General features: G+C 41.5%; 1 protein-coding gene across 1 annotated transcript in view; it reads left to right on the top strand.

Annotated features, from left to right (window-relative positions):
- The window catches only part of CD109 (CD109 molecule), a 72,646-nt gene that overhangs the window by 4,295 nt on the left and 51,100 nt on the right, over window positions 1-17,251 (top strand). Inside the window, exon 3 of the mRNA XM_027884203.1 lies at window positions 14,101-14,129. Within this exon, the coding sequence (XP_027740004.1) occupies window positions 14,101-14,129 (29 nt within the window). The remainder of the gene's footprint in view (window positions 1-14,100; window positions 14,130-17,251) is intronic.

Below are 17,251 nucleotides of genomic sequence, written 5' to 3'. Positions count from 1 at the left end.
CCCGTGGGTCACTCCTCCATGGGGTGCAGTCCTTCATGAATGAGCTGTACTGGTGTGGGTCCCCCAGAGAGGCCACAAGTCCAAAGCGGGAAAAACCTGCTCTGGCTTGGGTTTCCCTTTCCATGGGCTGCAGGTCCCTGTCAGGACCCTGCTCCATCCTGGACCTCCCACAGTGTCACAGTCTCCTTCATGCATCCACCTGCTCCAGCATGGGCTCCTCCATGGGCTGCAGGGGGGTCTCTGCATCCCAATGTCCCTCCATGGGCTGCACCACGGGCTGCAGGGCCACAACTGCAGGGCCACAGCTTCGGTGCCTGGAGCACCTCCTGCCCCTCCTTCTGAACTGACCTTGGTGTCCACCTTGTTATCCCATGTTCTCACTCTTCTCTTCCCTGGCTGCAATTTCTTCTGCACAACACTCCTGTATTCTTAAATATGTTATCACAGAGGTGTTACTATCACTCCTAATTGGCTCATCCTTGGCCAGTGGCAGGAAGTCCGTCCTGGCATTGGCTCCATGGGACAGGGGAGGCTTCTAGCAGCTTCTAACAGAAGCCACCCCTGTAGCCCCCCTTGCTACCAAAACCCAACCACAGAAACCCACTACAATAAGAAATATATATGCCTTCTGATGGTTAATGAAACATTTACTGTTTTAATGTTACTGTAAGGGGAATTTCGGTATCTGAGTGATTCATGGGAAATTGTCCATTAGAGAAAGACTTTAGCAGTGGAGATTGGTTCAAATTATTATTGTGCTTTTTATATAACAAAAGGCAAATATATTTACTAATAAGTGGTTAGTGGGTATTTTTTGGAGTGAAGGAGAAAGTGCACATACATTTAAAGAAGTGCTGATATTTTGAACTTGGCTCAATATTTCGGAATCGAAATGTACTGTATAGCAAGGGAGATTGTTTAAAACCAATATTTTGCTACAGAAATTAAGTTAACTATGTTAAATGTAGTGACCAGCAGATCAACTGAATATTTGCAAGCAGGAGGTTACTGCTACAGGTAAACTTTGTGTGAGCAAGCACAACCCAAAAAAAAAAAGTCAGTGCATCACTAGGAGAGAATAGGTTTCCATTGACTACAGCGGACTCCAGAAAAACACAAAGCACTAACTCAAGCCGTTTCTGTGCACTGTACCAAGGCTTGACACACTTTCTGTGGAGATGCAGTATCGGAAAGATCCTCACTTTGATTGAAAATGACTGCAGAAGATAACAATGGCTTCTGTGCAATTGGAGCTGTTGGGTTTTCTGGGTCAACAACAGCAGAAAAAAAACAAACCAACATGATGGGAATAACAGACAGGCAAGTTGAATTTCCTGCATGAATGGTTTCATTTTCAGTGGTTGCAGTGAAGAGTGACTCTTGCCATGCATATTTATCCAGTCATTGATCAATAAAATGTAGTTTGAACTGACAAGAGTTGTTGTCTTACAAGGTTTGCTACCCAGACATTGGTGTGTGTTGTAGTGTTTGAGAAACCTTATACCTTAATTGCGAGAAGTTCTGTAAAGTATTTTCTGTGTTGGTGCTAGAATGAATTGGAAAGAGTAAGTAGCATGTAAGTAGGAAAAAAAGAATTAGTTTTAAGAAAAGCTTTCATGTGTCATGAAAGCTTTTTTATCTGACAGTGTGATTGTTTTTAATTCTAAAGAATAAGATTTAGTTGGAGCTTCTGATATTTAAGGTACAATAGAATGTATTTAAGGCATGGTGAGTGAGAACTACTTTGTGAACTTACTGAAGAATCTCGTTTTACAGTAGCATGCATAGTTTGTGTATTAGTTGTACATTTTAATTAATTTGCACTGCTTTTCTGAATTTCTAGAGAGGAGTAAACTTACTTGTTAACAGACATTACTGAGCTAGAGTGTGGTAAATACTTAACTAGGATTTATGAAACATGATAGTCTGTGAGAACGTTTGTCAAGCTCAGACATGTGCTGATACTCCACACAGACAATGGAAAATCTGCTTTTACCGAAGACATGTCTTACATATTTAATAATATGTTTCTGACTCCGTTAGTATATGAAACAGTGAAAACACTAGGAATAGTAAGTTGTAAAGTAACACCTAAATGGAGTGAATGGCTTAAGAATGCCGGTCCCTGTTGTTAAGCCTGAGTTGTATCTGTACCTTATGTCAGAATAAAATGACTGAGTTGTTGGTGACTATGCTGTCTATGCTGCAAATCTATGGTGTAAAGGGTTTTGCTGGCAGTTTACTGGGACATCTCCTTTCTGCCTAATTCTTCATCAGTGCCTGAAAAAGCCAAACAGCAAGAGAGCAGGAGTTGCGTGATTTTGCATCCATAACCTCCGCCTCCAAAAGTGTGTGTAGTTGTGCCTAATACTGTCAAATAGTCAGCATATACAGATAACCTATGCAACATCAGAATGAAGGAGAAGTTTTTGGGAAGGAGGTGTTGGGGTTGGATCCAGAGACAAGGGAGCTAGTAGAGAAGAACGTGCTCTCTTATGGGCATTCATACTGCTGGAGTACATAAAAGAAAAAAAAAAAGCCCTGTTTTCTGTGCCTGTTGTTGAATCCATCCTGCTAACAGGCCCATTAAGTTGCAGAGAAATGGGACTAGTGGTCCCATCCAGTACTTGAGCTTTAGTTCAGTGCCTGGCTGCTGTTTGAGATTTGAGAGAAAGAGTCCTTCTGTGACTCAAGGCTTACATGTTTGTGCATGAGGTCTTTCTGATCACCATGTTCTCCACCAATATCCAGCCAAGGAGGGTGTGGCAGATCGAGCACCTACAGGCTGTTTGTCAGTACCTTCAGAAGGGTGGAATATAGCAGAAATGCTGGCAGTGGGGCAGCTCTTACAGAGGAGGGAATGTTACATTTCCCAGTGTGGGGTTCCCTGTTGCTACTGGGAGCTGGAAGGGCTTTACAGCTTTTAGGAAAAGGAGGAGAGATAAAAACGAAGTAAAGGCTGCGAATTAGGGAAAAAAAAAAGTGATGACGATAAACAATAGGAATTGAGAGGTAAGGTGCTGTTGGAAACAAGGAGTGAAGCAAAGGGCAAAAGCTCTTGAGGAATGCATAATAAAAGAATAAGTACACATTACCCTAATAGAGCAGAGAGGTAAGAAATAAAGTAACTAAGCAGAATCTTCTCACTGACCAAAAAAACAACAGAAAAAAAGGAAAATTGTATTTACTAACTGAAAATGAGATCAGATTACAAAGATTGAACTTAAAGTAGCACAGGTAAGAAAGGACAAAGCTGGTAAGGCCAAACCATCAGTAAGAAAGAATGTGAAAGGTAATAAGAGAGGGTTTTTAAATATCGTATTGGTAACAAGAAGGCTAGCAAAGGATGTGGCTTCCTGCTCACTCTGATGAGAGGGGCATTGGTTAATGATGCTGAGAGACAGTAAGTGTTCAGTCTTCACTAAAAGGATCAATTAACTGTCATGGAAAAGGGTTAAGAATTAAGACAGCAAAAGGGGAGGAACAGTTTAAAGAGTACTATGGTAAAATAGATGTTTAGGCCTGATAAAGTTGTCTGTAGAATATTTAGGGAATTAACTGAAATAATTTTAAACCTTCTAGTGAAGTTTTGAGACCATGAGTGAAGAGACAGGTTCTGGAACATTGAAAACCTGCAAATAGAATGTGTTTCACCATGGGTTGGCAGGGGTTGTTAGGTGGAGAAGAAGCAGGATATTGTAATAGTTGATGTTTCTAAGGCTTTTGATAGTCTATCACGGCACTGTGACAAGCCAGCTGAGGAAGTAGGGACAGCATGAAGTTCTTACTTGCTTGTGGCTGGATGAAAAATAATGTTCATCAAGTAGGTCTAAGTGATTCACTCTCAAACTGGAAACGGGTTACTCTGAAACTGTATTGTTCAGTATGACTGACAGGAATGAAGAAAGGAGAGTTTTTATTAGATTAGTGAAGGGGCTGGTAAGGTTGCTGGGAGAAAGGATTGGATTATGAAGTCATTTTGGCAATACTAGAAATGATTGGGGGAAAAACTGAAGTGTGATTCAGTAGAGCTCATGCCTGGGTCTGATTTGTTGAGGTATTAAAGAGTGTGCATTTACTGGATAGGGAACAAGGTGGTGCAGCAGTCCAGCAGAAAAGTGGGAGTATGTGTAGGATGGGTGATGGTTTAAAGGTGAAAGCAGAATGTGAAAACTTGTAAGTAATACTGTGGAGCTTAAAAAAGAAAGTAAACTTTGTACTCAAAGGTGTACACAGAAATAATTTCTGTAAGCTATGAGAAAGTATTCTAGTAATCTTCACACCCTAATTAGGCGTCCTGGGGAATGCTGTGCCTGATCTTTGGCACTCTTCATGGAGGCTGTGAACCAACTGGAGAAATTCCAGGGAGAGCAGAGGGAAAGATCAGAGATCTCTCAGGAGACAAGTTCAAACCTGATGGAAGAAGATGAGCCTTCGCATGAGATGAAAATAAATCGTGGAATTCCATGTCCCAGTTATTGGGGATGGAAAATGTGATCGCACAAATTTGAGACAAAAGCTCATCAAGGCCTGACCCACTATAAAGACACTAATTTTGACTTTTTAAGCCCCAAGCCTCAGACTGCATAGCCTGGGAAGAGCACCCAAGGAAGGGTTACTGTGTAGTTATTCATTTTTTACGCTGTTCAGATGTCTGTCCTTGACCATGGCTGGAGATGGGACCTTAGGCCAAACAGACTTTGTTTTGACCCTGGGAGTCTATTCTACATTCTGGAAAGCATCTATGGAGTGATGGGAGGAATTAGGGTGAAGCATCAGGAGAAGTGTGCTATGCACCTATTATGTAGTGTCAGGTATATAAAAAGTAGCTTTAAAGAGAAAAGGGTGGGAGCTGAGAGTAGATCTCGAGATGGGTCTAGGGTGATGTCCTGAGTGGTATCTAATGAGGAAGAGATTCAAGCTGAGCTGTTGGGTTATAGTACCTGAAGACACAGCAAGCAGTTGGGAAATTCTTGAGTTTCCAGTCCTACACAAGTGACTTCTCTTTTTATGAGACAATCAGCACTGGCAGTGTTACTGGTTTCCATGCTTTGCCATGCATGACTACCTGTTTGTGAAGGCAGAGCTGAGATCCCATGAGCAGAGATTGAATAGGAAATGGCAAGAGATGATGCTGGCTCATCTAGATTTACTGTAGTCCAAATAATTATCTGTGTGGAAAACATGACCACAGTCACAGACCACTTCTCTAACTTCCTGCTGGTGCAGATGTGAGGTCCAGGTGCTTATTTTGTATGGTTAGAGGTTTATATTGCCTTTATTCACTGATGAAGAAACTCTCTGGTAATGTTTTTATATATTTAAATAACTTTATGGCCTCAGAAAACTTGTGTGTCTTTGTCATCACAGACTCCGAATGTATTCCAGAAAATGGAAGAAAACCAATATGAAAACAAACTTTCTTCTTCCACTCCAAGTGTGGAAATTTAAACAGATCTGGAATGATTTATGTGCAGTGAATGAGTGTGAAAGGTGACTTGACTTTGGAATTTCGCTCCACTTACAGCAACTGATGTGATGAGGGTGGTATTAATACTGCCAAATATCTGGCATACACAGGCTTAGCCACATTTTATCCTAGTATGATTTTCCCATGTTTTAAGTTGGAATAAAAACTACAGCTTCTTTAAATTACCTTAATAGTGGCGTTGCCTGTGTTTATTTCAAGGACATCAGAATGGAGCACCTTGAAAGCAGGATGTGCAGATGCCTGTGAGTTTGTGTGTTTGTGTATATTCAACAAGGGAATACTGTGTATTTCACATTTAGTTATGTGAAAGGCTTAAGTCTGAGATCAGTCTGAATTGTCTATGTGGTTTCATAGACCCCAACTTTCCTGATGTAAGAAAATTTTTGCTGTAGTATTCAAAAATTGTCTTGCTAACAACTGAAAATTTATAATTCACGGCAGTATAGTTGTTTTGGTATAGTAGGCAGTGAATTCATACATATGACAAAACCTCCATGGATGGCTCTTAGGTTGCTCACAGGGAAAAGTTGAAAAGAGGCTGTACTTGAGTTTAAGCATCTGCAGTGGTAGTGGCTGGATAGCTGTCAGAAGGTCTCTGGTTAGAGATTATTTACTTTTAGAAATAGGAAACTGTTTTCTTTTCCTGCCCAGTGTTAAGTGTCTTAGATAAACCAGAGAGCGTTTCAAGTATTGTGTTCTTGCAATTGGTTGGTCTCTGACTACTCAGCTGAAAGTGATAATAACAGTACAGAGTTGGTTGTTATACTTTAGGAGATTGGGTGAAGAATTAAATGCCTGAATTACGCTCTAAGTCTAAAAAGAACCGGTCTGCATGAAACATGTTGCTTGCCTGGGGAAGGGATCATGGATGTGGCAGGGCAAGGGAGGAGGTGCCCAGCATCAGCAGTGTCTGTTGGTCTGAGAGGGTGGGAGATGGTGGTTTTCCTCAAGGGTTGATGACAGTGCTGATTAGAAAAGAATGGTTGAACCAGTAAAAGGGACAATAGGGAGGTACCACGACTCCTTTGCCATGTGAAGTAGAAAGACTTAGGGAATGCCATGGTGAGTGGGCAGAGAAGAGGAAGGACAGTGCCCCTTCTTTTCATACCTTCTGGTATACATCTGTTCTGTGCTGGCTATGAGTGTTTCTGGTTGTGCTTTTTATGTTTGGGTTGGGTTTCCCCTATTCTTCTGGTGGTGGAGAAAAGCAGATTGGGGAAAAACCTTTGTATTTAGCTGGGGAAGGGTTTTTTTTCCTGGTTGTCAGGAAAATATCCATACACTTTACATTGCAGACTGAAGCTAGAACTTGCTAACAACTGCTGAGTTTGCTAAAACATAGCTTTAATGGCAAAAATGTCTGTGCATTCTTTTGTCTTCTAGAGCTGTGGTGCCCTGTTTCCTGACCAGACCCTCAGGTTCTGGTCCAGTTCAGATTATTCCTCCTGCCCTTTTACATCTTTCTCCATAGGCAGTGCTGCTACCCTGCCTCTCTCTCTCAGTTTATAATTTCTGAGTGCTTTTAGCCTCCTGATTTGCAGGAAGGACTGAAAAGGATAAGGGGTGGTGGAAGTAGGGAGTAGGGTAATAAGTGGCTGTGGAGGGAAGTGTGCATAGTGCTGGCAGACAGGAAGCATTTAGGAGGCTTTTTGGAGCAAGTATATAGCTCTTTGCTACAGGCCTGTTGGCCTCATTTGGCTTTGGATGTCAGCCCACATGCTGACGTCCCCTGGCAATCCCTGTTGCATGCGTTTGAGTGTTGTATTGCCCCTCCTTCTACCATCCGGGCCAAATTTAGCCATAACTTAACAGCAGTGGCTCACACTATGTATTTTGGGCTATTTGTGTAACTAACCAGTGCTAATTTGGGTGCTAGCTTTAGGATGACATCTGAAGAGTATAACGCATTAAAGAAAACCATAAACTCAACAGATTTGCAGGTCTTCTTGTTTGAAGAAAAAGTATTTTTCACTCCCTGGACAGCTTAGACCTTGGTATTTATGCTTCCCTTTTTTTTTTTTTTTTTTTTTTTCTTCTTCTTTAAACACAAAAATAATGTATATTTTGGACAGGTATAAAAATCTGAAAGAACATTGAGGAATGGTATTTTTTATTTCTCTGATGTGAGGTTTTTGAAATAGACTCAGCAGTAGAAAAAACTCTATTTGTGACTGAAGGAAAATGTGTTTCTGTAAACATTCCCTAAGGGTGGATATGTAAGCACAGCTCTCAGAAGAAAGATGTGGCATCATTTCAGTAAAGGAAGTGAATCCAGCTATATTTATTTTTCTGTTCTTGCACAAGACTAAGAAGGAATGAGGATGCAGGTAGAAAAGTTTAAGTGAGAAAGTCTATTTGTAGCAATACCTACCACATGAGCTAGAATATACAGTCAGTCGTAGCTTGATGTAAATTAGAGACTGAAGGGCTGCTGTACTGATATATATTGGCACAAGCTCTAGTTCACTGTGCCAAGCCATACAGTCATTTTCCTGGAACCTCTGTCCTTTTTAGGGAGTAGAAGTCGAAACTTTTACGTCTAGTCCTAGTGCTAGTGGTGTCAGCTCAAAGAGGGGTAGCATAACTTTCTGAGTTTGGGTCAGGCCCATGCACTTAGTGCCATGGTCTAGTAACTGCAGTGGAAGTGGATCAAGGGTTGAACTTGATGATCTCAGAGGTTTTTGCCAACCTGGACGATTCTATGGAGGGGAAGTATTTTATGAAGGGGAAGTATTTAAGATGCCATTGTTTATGCAGCTCTCACAGGTCTAAAAAAACATGCATGTGTTTTTTCTGTTGAACTTTTTCTATTTGCCTTATGGATAACAATACTCTCAGACCACCAACAAATGGCAGGGTGAAAAGGTACATTAAAAAGATGACAAATTTCTCCTGATGTCTGTACTGGTGACATGTCACTACCACACTGTCTTTGATTCCTCTTCTGCTAGATAAGCCTAAATGCCAAGGATTCTGAGGAAAATTAGGCAGGACAGTGTGGCATTTGTTTCCACTCTATCTCCATGTATTTTCTCAATGCAATATTTTATTGAATGAATACAGTACAAGCTTCAGGAATTCTGTGAAAGAAATGATTTTGCAAGTGATGAGGAAGGATATTTTTTTCTTTTCATGTGACTTCTGTGGGGATTTTTCATTGTTTGTTTTGTAACTCTCTTCAAGATTAGTCTGCAACAGTCCACTGAATTTTCCTGCATACCCCTGCAGATAGGTCATGGCTCCCAGCTGGAAGTTTTCTTTAACTAATCCCTTGTGGTAGCAGGGTCCTGTGCCCTTGCCTGGTTTTTCCACTCTCTAGCCCACTGTAGTTGTGGTGGTTACTCCACTGCTGCAGAGGGCAGATGGGATGAGTCAGGAGGAAGCATTTGGTGGTCAGCAATGCCTGGTATAGGTGGCTTAACTGTTCTGGGCTCCTTTTTGAACTTGCTACTTCTGCCTGAAGTTAGTTACATGTAATCACTGGGAGCTGTATTTAATAACTGAACAGATTCCTTGCTGGGATGTGTTGAAGGAGGGTAACAATTGTCACCACTTCTGGGGACAGTAGACTTGACTGATCCGGTGTGTGGATCATGTATGTATGTGGATAAAAGTGTCCAGCTGCATGAGCGCAGGGCTGCCAACAGAGCAGTGCCATGTGCTAGCTGTTGAACCATGGTTAGTTCCTTATAAACCTGAAATTGCTATATGATTAAATATAACTGTAATTCATCAAGTGAACAGAAAAATGTGGCAAATTTCTGCAATTCAGCATTAGCATAAAGGAAACATTTTGCCTATGGCTCTTGCCTGAGCACATCCGAGGCCATCCCTAGGCATGACTGGGCAGAGCTCCAGGGAGTTGACTACAGCCTGGTACTCTCTGAGAATATGGGAAAATCTTGCATGACAGGGAAATTCACTGCAGTGCTGAAGAATTTCGGATCTGCCCAGGCTGTTCTGTTCCTAGCAAAATAGTTACGTAGTGACATGAATTGGAAGATTACTTCATGCCCCACAGCCTCTTTTATGATTTCCACTGGCTGGGAATTAGTGCTCTGGGCTTTCTCAGCAGTCAGGGAGGCTATAGCTCCCTACCACTGATTCAGAAGGTAAACACCTTCTGAGTTGCACAAAGGAAAAGTAACTGTGATATAAATCTCCCTCCTCCCCAACTCTTTCCTCACTTGCATCACGTCTATATCTGGCTCAGACCTAATGTTAGGTCTCCCAGTCCCAGGAACACAAAAAACCCTGCCTTCAGATTCCTGTCTTTTGCATTCTAGTTGTTCCCAACATGGGTGGAGGCAAGCAGGCACTGCCCTGAAGAGAAAGGCTGTGAGGTACCTGCCCTATTACCCAAAAGGTTGCTTTGCAGGCTGGTAGATGCTGCACAGGGCGATGTGCAGCAGTCCCCTGCTCGCTCTGCGCTTGCACTGCATGGGTACTACTGTGTTTGCATTGGCATGGGTAAAGATGGAAATAGAAGCACTGTGGTGTGGGCTATGGAATGAGTATCAGATTTGTGCTTTGTGTCTCCCAGTCACTGCTGTAGCCATTGCTATAATTAACTGCGTGGGTTAGCTTTAAGATAGTGCGGCAGTACTTAACCATGTGCATATCCATTCAGACACCTTGTAAGAGGTTCCTTGTTAATAACCAATTATCAGCAGTGACAAAGATTATTTTTTTTCTCTAGTGACACAGTGTTATGGGTTGTGGTTGTACAAACCTCAGCTTTAGCACAGCCTTATTTCACAGAGGGACAGAAACTAGAGAAGGGTAAAGATCTTAGTGTACAACTGAGAGAAATTTTAGGAGGTAACTTTTTACCATGTCTGTTGTTGCTAGTTGCCCTACATCTTGCTCTCTTTACAGTGAAATATAATCCCCTAAAAATAATTCTTCCTAGTTAACAGTAACTCCCTTTCTCCTAAGTTAGGAAGATATAATTTTCCTGTATCTAAAATGATGTCTCTCTTAGTACAATTGTTTGGGTGTGGAGTTGTTTGGGTAGATTTTGGGAATAAATATATCAATGATTCCTGAGTTTACATTGCCTATGGATCAGGTATTCTGCAGAACTTTGTAATTCTTCTCCTGGAACTGGCGGTTGTCCTATAGCCCTGTGTGCCAAATAAGCTTGGCCAAGTGTGGAGCTCCCTGCTACTGTGCAGTGGGACAATTTGCCCTCTCCAGTGGCTGCTGAGAAAAGTGTGTATTTTGCTGGAGACCCCTGCCTGGAAAACCTCAAAGGCCAGTGAGGTTGCTCAGAGTCAAGGACTACATGGGTTGCTTCTCAAGGGAAGAGGGGAATGGGATGGTAGGAAAAAAAATGTAGCTTTAACAGCAGCATTAACATGTTGTGGAAAGAACTTTGTTCCTTAGGGCCAAGTACTGCCCATCCCTGTTAAGCTTATGAATACCAGAATGAGGTACTGGAGTGTGCTACCCTCAAACTTCATTTGTGGGATATGAGTCATTTGGTTTAACCCAGGTTATAATTTGAATAGATGGTACATGCTGAACAGCATTTTTCCCTTAGTGCTCTGGCAGCAGCCAGGACAACCTGTGTTCGGTTCATTGAGAGACTTCCTTCTGTTTGTCACTGTCAAAGGAATAAACTCATTGCTTTTTAGGAGATATAAAAAGGTCTAACTGAGTGGAATCAGCAGGAGAAAATACGAGTCAACATGAGTCAGCAGTGTGCCCAGCAGCCAAAAGGGGAAGCCCCATCCTTGAGGATTGCATCTAGCACAGCATTACGAGCCAATCAAGAGAGGGGATTATGCCACTGCATTCAGTGTTGGTGCCACCTCACCTGGAATACTGTGTGCGGTTATGGGCCCCACAGTTTAAGAAGGGTGTGGAGGTCCTTGAATGCATCCAGAGGAGGGAAACAAAGTTGGTGACAGGGCTGGAAGGCATGTCCTGTTAGGAGCAGCTACAGACTTTGGGTTTGTATAGTTTGGCTGAGGGACAACCTCATGGCTCGCTACAACTTCGTAAGGATGGGAAGTGGAAAGGGAGGTGCGATCTCTTCTCCCTGCTACACAGTGATAGGAGTTATAGGAGTGGTTTAAAGCTGTATCAGAGGAGGTTCAGACTGGACATTAGGAAACATTTCTTTATTGAGAGGGTGGTCAAACACTGCAACAGGCTTCCCAGAGACATGGTTGATGTCTGAAACCTGTTGGTGTTTAAGAGGCTGTGGTGGGTTGACCTTGGCTGGAGGCCGGGTGCCCATCCAGCCGCTCTATCACTCACCTTCCCAGCGGGACAGGGGAGAGAGTAAGGTGGGGAAAAAAACCTCAGTTTGTGGATTCAGATAAGGCAATTTATTAAGAGAAAAAAAAAAGATAAACCGAAGCTTGCACGTGCAGAAGCGAAAGATAGCACAGTTTATTCTCTATTTCCCATGAGCAGTCACAGTCAGCCACCCTGAGAAGAAGAGCTCCGGCATGTGTGATGGCCTCTGCGCAGGCAGCCACCTAGACAACGAATGCCCCCACCTGCTGCTCCATGCCTTAGCTTTTATATCTGGGCTGATGTCATATGGTATGGAATATCCCCTTGGTCGCTGTGGGTCAGCTGGCCTACTTGTGTCCCTTCCCAGTATCTTGCCCTCGAGTGAAGAAGGAATGTTGCAGTGTTGGTGCTGTGCTCAGCAGTAGCCAAAACACCAGTGTGTTATCAACACTCCTCTAGCTACCGATGCGGAGCACAGCACTGTAAGGGCTACTGTGGGGAAATACCAGCTAAGCCAGACCCACCACAGAGGCTTTTGGACAATGCCCTTAATAACATGCTTTATTTTTGGTGAACCTTAAGTGGTCAAGCAGTTGGACTAATGATCATTGTAGCTTCCTTCCAACTGAAATGTTCTGTTCTATTTTGTTCTGTTCTCTTCTAATCTAAAATACATTACATAATTAAAATAAAAGCTGTGGCACTAATGGCTTCATAATGTAATCATATCCAGAAGCTTAATAGCTCATTTATTTGGATTCTAAAAATATTTGAGGCCATATTATCTGAAATAGTCAAAGCAATAAGTAATATTGATATATTGATATGTTGGTTACTTATTCCCATGGGGACGTAATGCAGTGAGGTTAATTCTGAGTGCTCCTTTACTTAAGGGTGGTAAATTCCATGCATGATTTTGAAAATTTTAGCCTTTTTCTGGACTGCAGAATCAATAGTAAATAATAACTCGAGTGGAGTAGGGGATCGAATGGGTTGTAAAAGCGAGAATGTAAAGGAGAGTGTTCAGATGGAGAACATGGACATCAGCCCCCACCAAACAGAGAAGTAATGTTGCTGTAGACTGGAGTTCATTCTTCTACAACCCTAGAAAAGGTATCAGACACCTTCTATCCACCATGGAAGGGAAGAAGGGGCAGAGATGATGTATCTGGTGAAGAGGCTGAGAAGTTGTGCCCGTTAAAGCAGGAGCTTTAGGTTGCAATAGAGGTAATGGCTGGGTACAGACATGCTGCCAGGCTGCTGGCTTTGTTTTCTAGTAGTGATACCACCAGATAGGAGGTTACTTCTAGAGGGAATGCCCAGGATAAAGGCAGTTTTTTGCCATTTTGCCTTCTACAATATTGTATAATTTAAAGTATTTTCCTTTTTTTTTTTTATTCCTTCTAGAAAAGTTGTCAATCTTGATAAAAATGACTACAGAAAGTAATTACCTACTGAACTGCAGAGGTGATTAGTAGAAAATATCCTGGGTTTCTCTTACATGTGATGGAGTAGCAGAAGCAACTTCTTAGCAGAAACAGAGGGCAGTGGTACCCGAGAGGGAAGAGGACAACAGTGCCAAACCATACCCTCCTTGTTCAGGTTGCTCCCAGCTGGGACACTGTTGGTACCCTCAGAACATTACATAAGTGGAGCATTGCATTTTAGTTTTTCTGGGCTGTTCTGCTCTGACTGGTTCTTTTAAGGGATTTGCGATGGTAGTGATTGTTAGGGAGTTGAATCTGATAGCCTCATGGTTGGAGTATAATGTCTCTGACTGGGTTATTGGGGTTTCCCCCTGCTGATGTGCCTCTTGGCCTGTCGTGATGGGTGTGTGATGGGCTGAGTGCTCCCTAGGCATGGGGATGGCTTTTACTTGGACTCCACATCTGCTGTTTTTCCTTTGTGCTCCTTCACGTGTCTGTGGAGATGAGCTGCTTATTCTGTAATCTAATAGTGGCCGATATTGGCCCTAAGAGGACTTGGGAGGAATAACTGTGGGGAATGGGATGTTCAATGAAGTATAAGCACAGTATGTCAATACTGACTAATGTAGCAGTCGCTCCAGGCTATATATTTTTTAGTTTCATGTCCAGATAGTGTTGGCAGCAATTAGTGGGCCGATGAATGTGTTTATGATGGCCAGCCAGTCACAGCCATTACATGTGTGTTGGCTGGATGGTCCATGTGCCCTGAGCTCCAGAGCTGCATGAAGGGAATTCGTTTGTCCAGTGGGTATTATAGGCAGTGAAGTGGGGAGGAGCACTGCTCATGTAAGATAATGTTGACGTTTTGGTAAGTTTCTGGTAATTAATCTTACAGATTTCTGACAGTGTGGTATTTCTTCTTTTTTTATTCAGATTCATTTGGGACTCTTGTTCTTCCAGTAGTAAGTATTTTTTTCCCTTCTTTCTTTCCCAGAAAATGTTGACTCTCTGTAACTTAGCATTAGTTGATGTTGATGAGATGATATATTTTGCATGTGATCCCAGCTATTTTCACAGTCTCATATGAGTGTATTTACTGACCAATAAGCCAAGGAGTTTTCAGATCAAATGCTCTGCTGCTTGTTAGAAGTAATTATAGGATCTGGGAGCTGATTTCCAGCATCAACATGAACTATCTTGAAAACTTTACCACAGAGATTTGCTTTGTGGCTTTTTTGACTGGCTGATACCTACATGTGTAGTTTAGACACACCTGAGGGCTAATTAGAGCTGAAAGAATTGTGCAAAGTAACTACTGAGAAATACTAGAATACAAATATTTATATGCAGTCTTTGTAAGGATTTGGAAATACACATTCATTGGAAGTACATAATAAGCAACAAAATTGTATCTTAAATTGTGAGTCGTATGAATCCCAGATTTATAATCTGGATGTTCATCTTGAAAACTCAATCTAAAGAACTGGGTATTTATATCAGAAAAAAAGTTTTGTCAAAGTCATCCATAAATCTGAGTATCCCTAAATCCAGTGGGTTTAAATTCTGATCTCAAATAAACTGTTGGTCTGATTAAATAATCTGGAAATGTTTGAAAGATGGATAATCAGTGACAGTGAGCAGCTCAACATCATGAAGATTACTAGGTTGAAATACATCTGTATGAACTATACATTAGCACACATAGAAAAATGTGTTCATAGAAAAAGAGAAAAAAATATGAAATTAACCAGTTGCTTCATAAAATCTGTCCAGGTCTTAGAGTGTTCGAGCACTAAAATTAGGTGGGGTAAATTTCTCTCACTGCTATCTGAAGTGTCTCATTTTTTAATAGCAAGATTTTTTGTTCATTTGTGTAGCCACAGTAAGCTTATGTTTTGTCCAAAGTGTAATTTGCTAGCAGAAGGTGGGTAATGAGTTTCTGGATTCAGCCTCATCTTTTCCAGAGGAAACAGTAGCTGCCTTGTTTGAGGTGTTTGTGATGGTGGCTGGTGTAGTCAGGAGAAGTGCGTGAGATGGCCCTTTTCTCTCTTGTGTTAGGAGTGCCAAAATGGGGATAGTAATGCCATTCATTTGGAGATGTTTTGACTAAGATAAAATATTTTCACAGCAAGTTTCTACTACTTAGTGTTAAAAGCTGCCTTGATCACATCTGGGTTGAGAAACAACCCTTTAGAGAAGGAGTTGGTTGGGCTGAGGTAGGTAGTGTTATTGTAGCAATGACCTTCTGGAAGTGTTGTATTAGTGCAGTTCCTGTTAGCATAGGTGTGTGAAACACAAGGTGGGTTTATGTTGCACCTCAGCTGTTCTGATGCACTGCCATGGTAATGCAAACTTCATTGTCTCTGACCTTTACATTAAGAAAGGTACAACAGGCAATTTTGTTACCATGTTGTGGGAAGGAAAGATCTTTTGAAATATAAAAAGTATAAAAATCTAGGGAGAACCCATGCTATCTATCATTATTCATGATAGGAAAGAGGTACAGGAAAATATATGTGGTCTTTAAATGGCATTTTCAGACATTTAAAGAAGTCAAAACCAGTACATGCAGGCATGTTAAAATAATTCTGTAAGAGCACAATTTACTGCAATGATGAGCCAAAGCAAGCCTATTTTCTCCCATTTTGATTTTGAATGGGTATAATGTGTTCTGGAATTCTTGTAGGGAATTCCTATCTGCTTTTTTTGGGAATATAGCTTCTTTAATAAATAGCAATGTTCATAATTACATTAATTTTGAGGTAATATTTGACAGATACAGTAGCTAAGGCTGTTCCTCCTGTTTAAGATATTGCAGAATACTTGGCCTGGAATTTGGAGTGTGTTGAAATATGTGAATAATATGTTCTTGGCAATGTATGCACAAAAACCTGCAGCTGAAGAAAATGCGGGATCTATTTCGATGTGGAACTTTGCACATAAAATTTTGTTACATAAGTCCAGATGTGAAAGGGGGAATATTTTCTTCCTGTGTCATCCTGTGCCTGCTCATGGGTAAAAGGAGCCTGTTTATTTTTCCCCTCCCTGATTTTTTTTTCCTGGCTTGTTTTTAAAAACAGAAAGTCAATAGAAGGGGATGGAATGATAGTTGATTCCTCTTTATAGGTAAACACAAAGAGAAGAAAATGTATTTGATACAGATGCTTTCATCTACCTCATTTGCCACCCTGTGGCATTTTCCGTTGTTTGGGAATTCATGTTACCTCACTGTGTGCTGTTAAAACAAACTTTGACAGCACTACAGCCTTTCTTTATAGGACTTGGTAGAATACTTCTGAAGTGCTGTGCCTGGTGAGTTTACAGCTGTAATTTTCATACACTGCAGGAGCAGTGCTTCAATTCCATATGTTATGCTGAAAAATGCAAGCCTGTCTGCTTTAGTTGTGTTAACTCCAGAGGTTTTACCTCAGATTTACTGTTGTAACTCCAAACAGAAGCATGTGACTCTTTAAGCTTTTCAGCAGGGCTGCTTCTTGGAATGAGCTGGGTGCTGTGTTAAAACCCTTTTCCTTCTTCAAAGAGACACTCTGGCGGTACAGAAGCCAGCATCTGGTCTGGGATGTCCCTGGGGTCATTGGTTGTCTGTGAAGACTCTGCTCAGATGAAATTCCCGTGTGCTGCAGCATCTCTGATTCCAGCCTTTCAATCCCTGTGACTGGGATTCCTCCCAGCTAACTTCAGGAAGTGAAGTTATGCATCTGAATTACGAACTCTAGGTTTCCTCTGTCCACTGGAAAGATACAGAGAGGGAGAAACTTGTGCATGATTACTCTGATCTTATGTGGTATATATTTCTTTGCCAGTGATATCTGTCTGTTTTCTACCAGCACTGAAGGAGCATTCAGTGTCTATCCCTAATAAGTTAACCATATAAAATGATTCTTCCTTTATTTCTTAATATCTTGGGAAGAATAATTATTTTACTTTCTACATGAGTCACAGTATGTGCTGTAATTTTGAAACATTAAACTGAAATGAGACAAAATCAGTGATGAAAAGTATTGAAAAGCAATACCTCACCTCATGAGATACTCTGTATTTGACTTTTCTTCCTCATAGAACA

This window comes from Empidonax traillii, unplaced genomic scaffold (genome assembly GCF_003031625.1).
Source record: "Empidonax traillii isolate 1590-97213 ecotype Southwest subspecies unplaced genomic scaffold, ASM303162v1 scaffold139:size1643147, whole genome shotgun sequence".
NCBI classification, from domain to species: Eukaryota; Metazoa; Chordata; class Aves; order Passeriformes; family Tyrannidae; genus Empidonax; species Empidonax traillii.
Note: the sequence above shows the minus strand (reverse complement) of the source record. Positions and strands in the feature narration are given on the sequence as shown.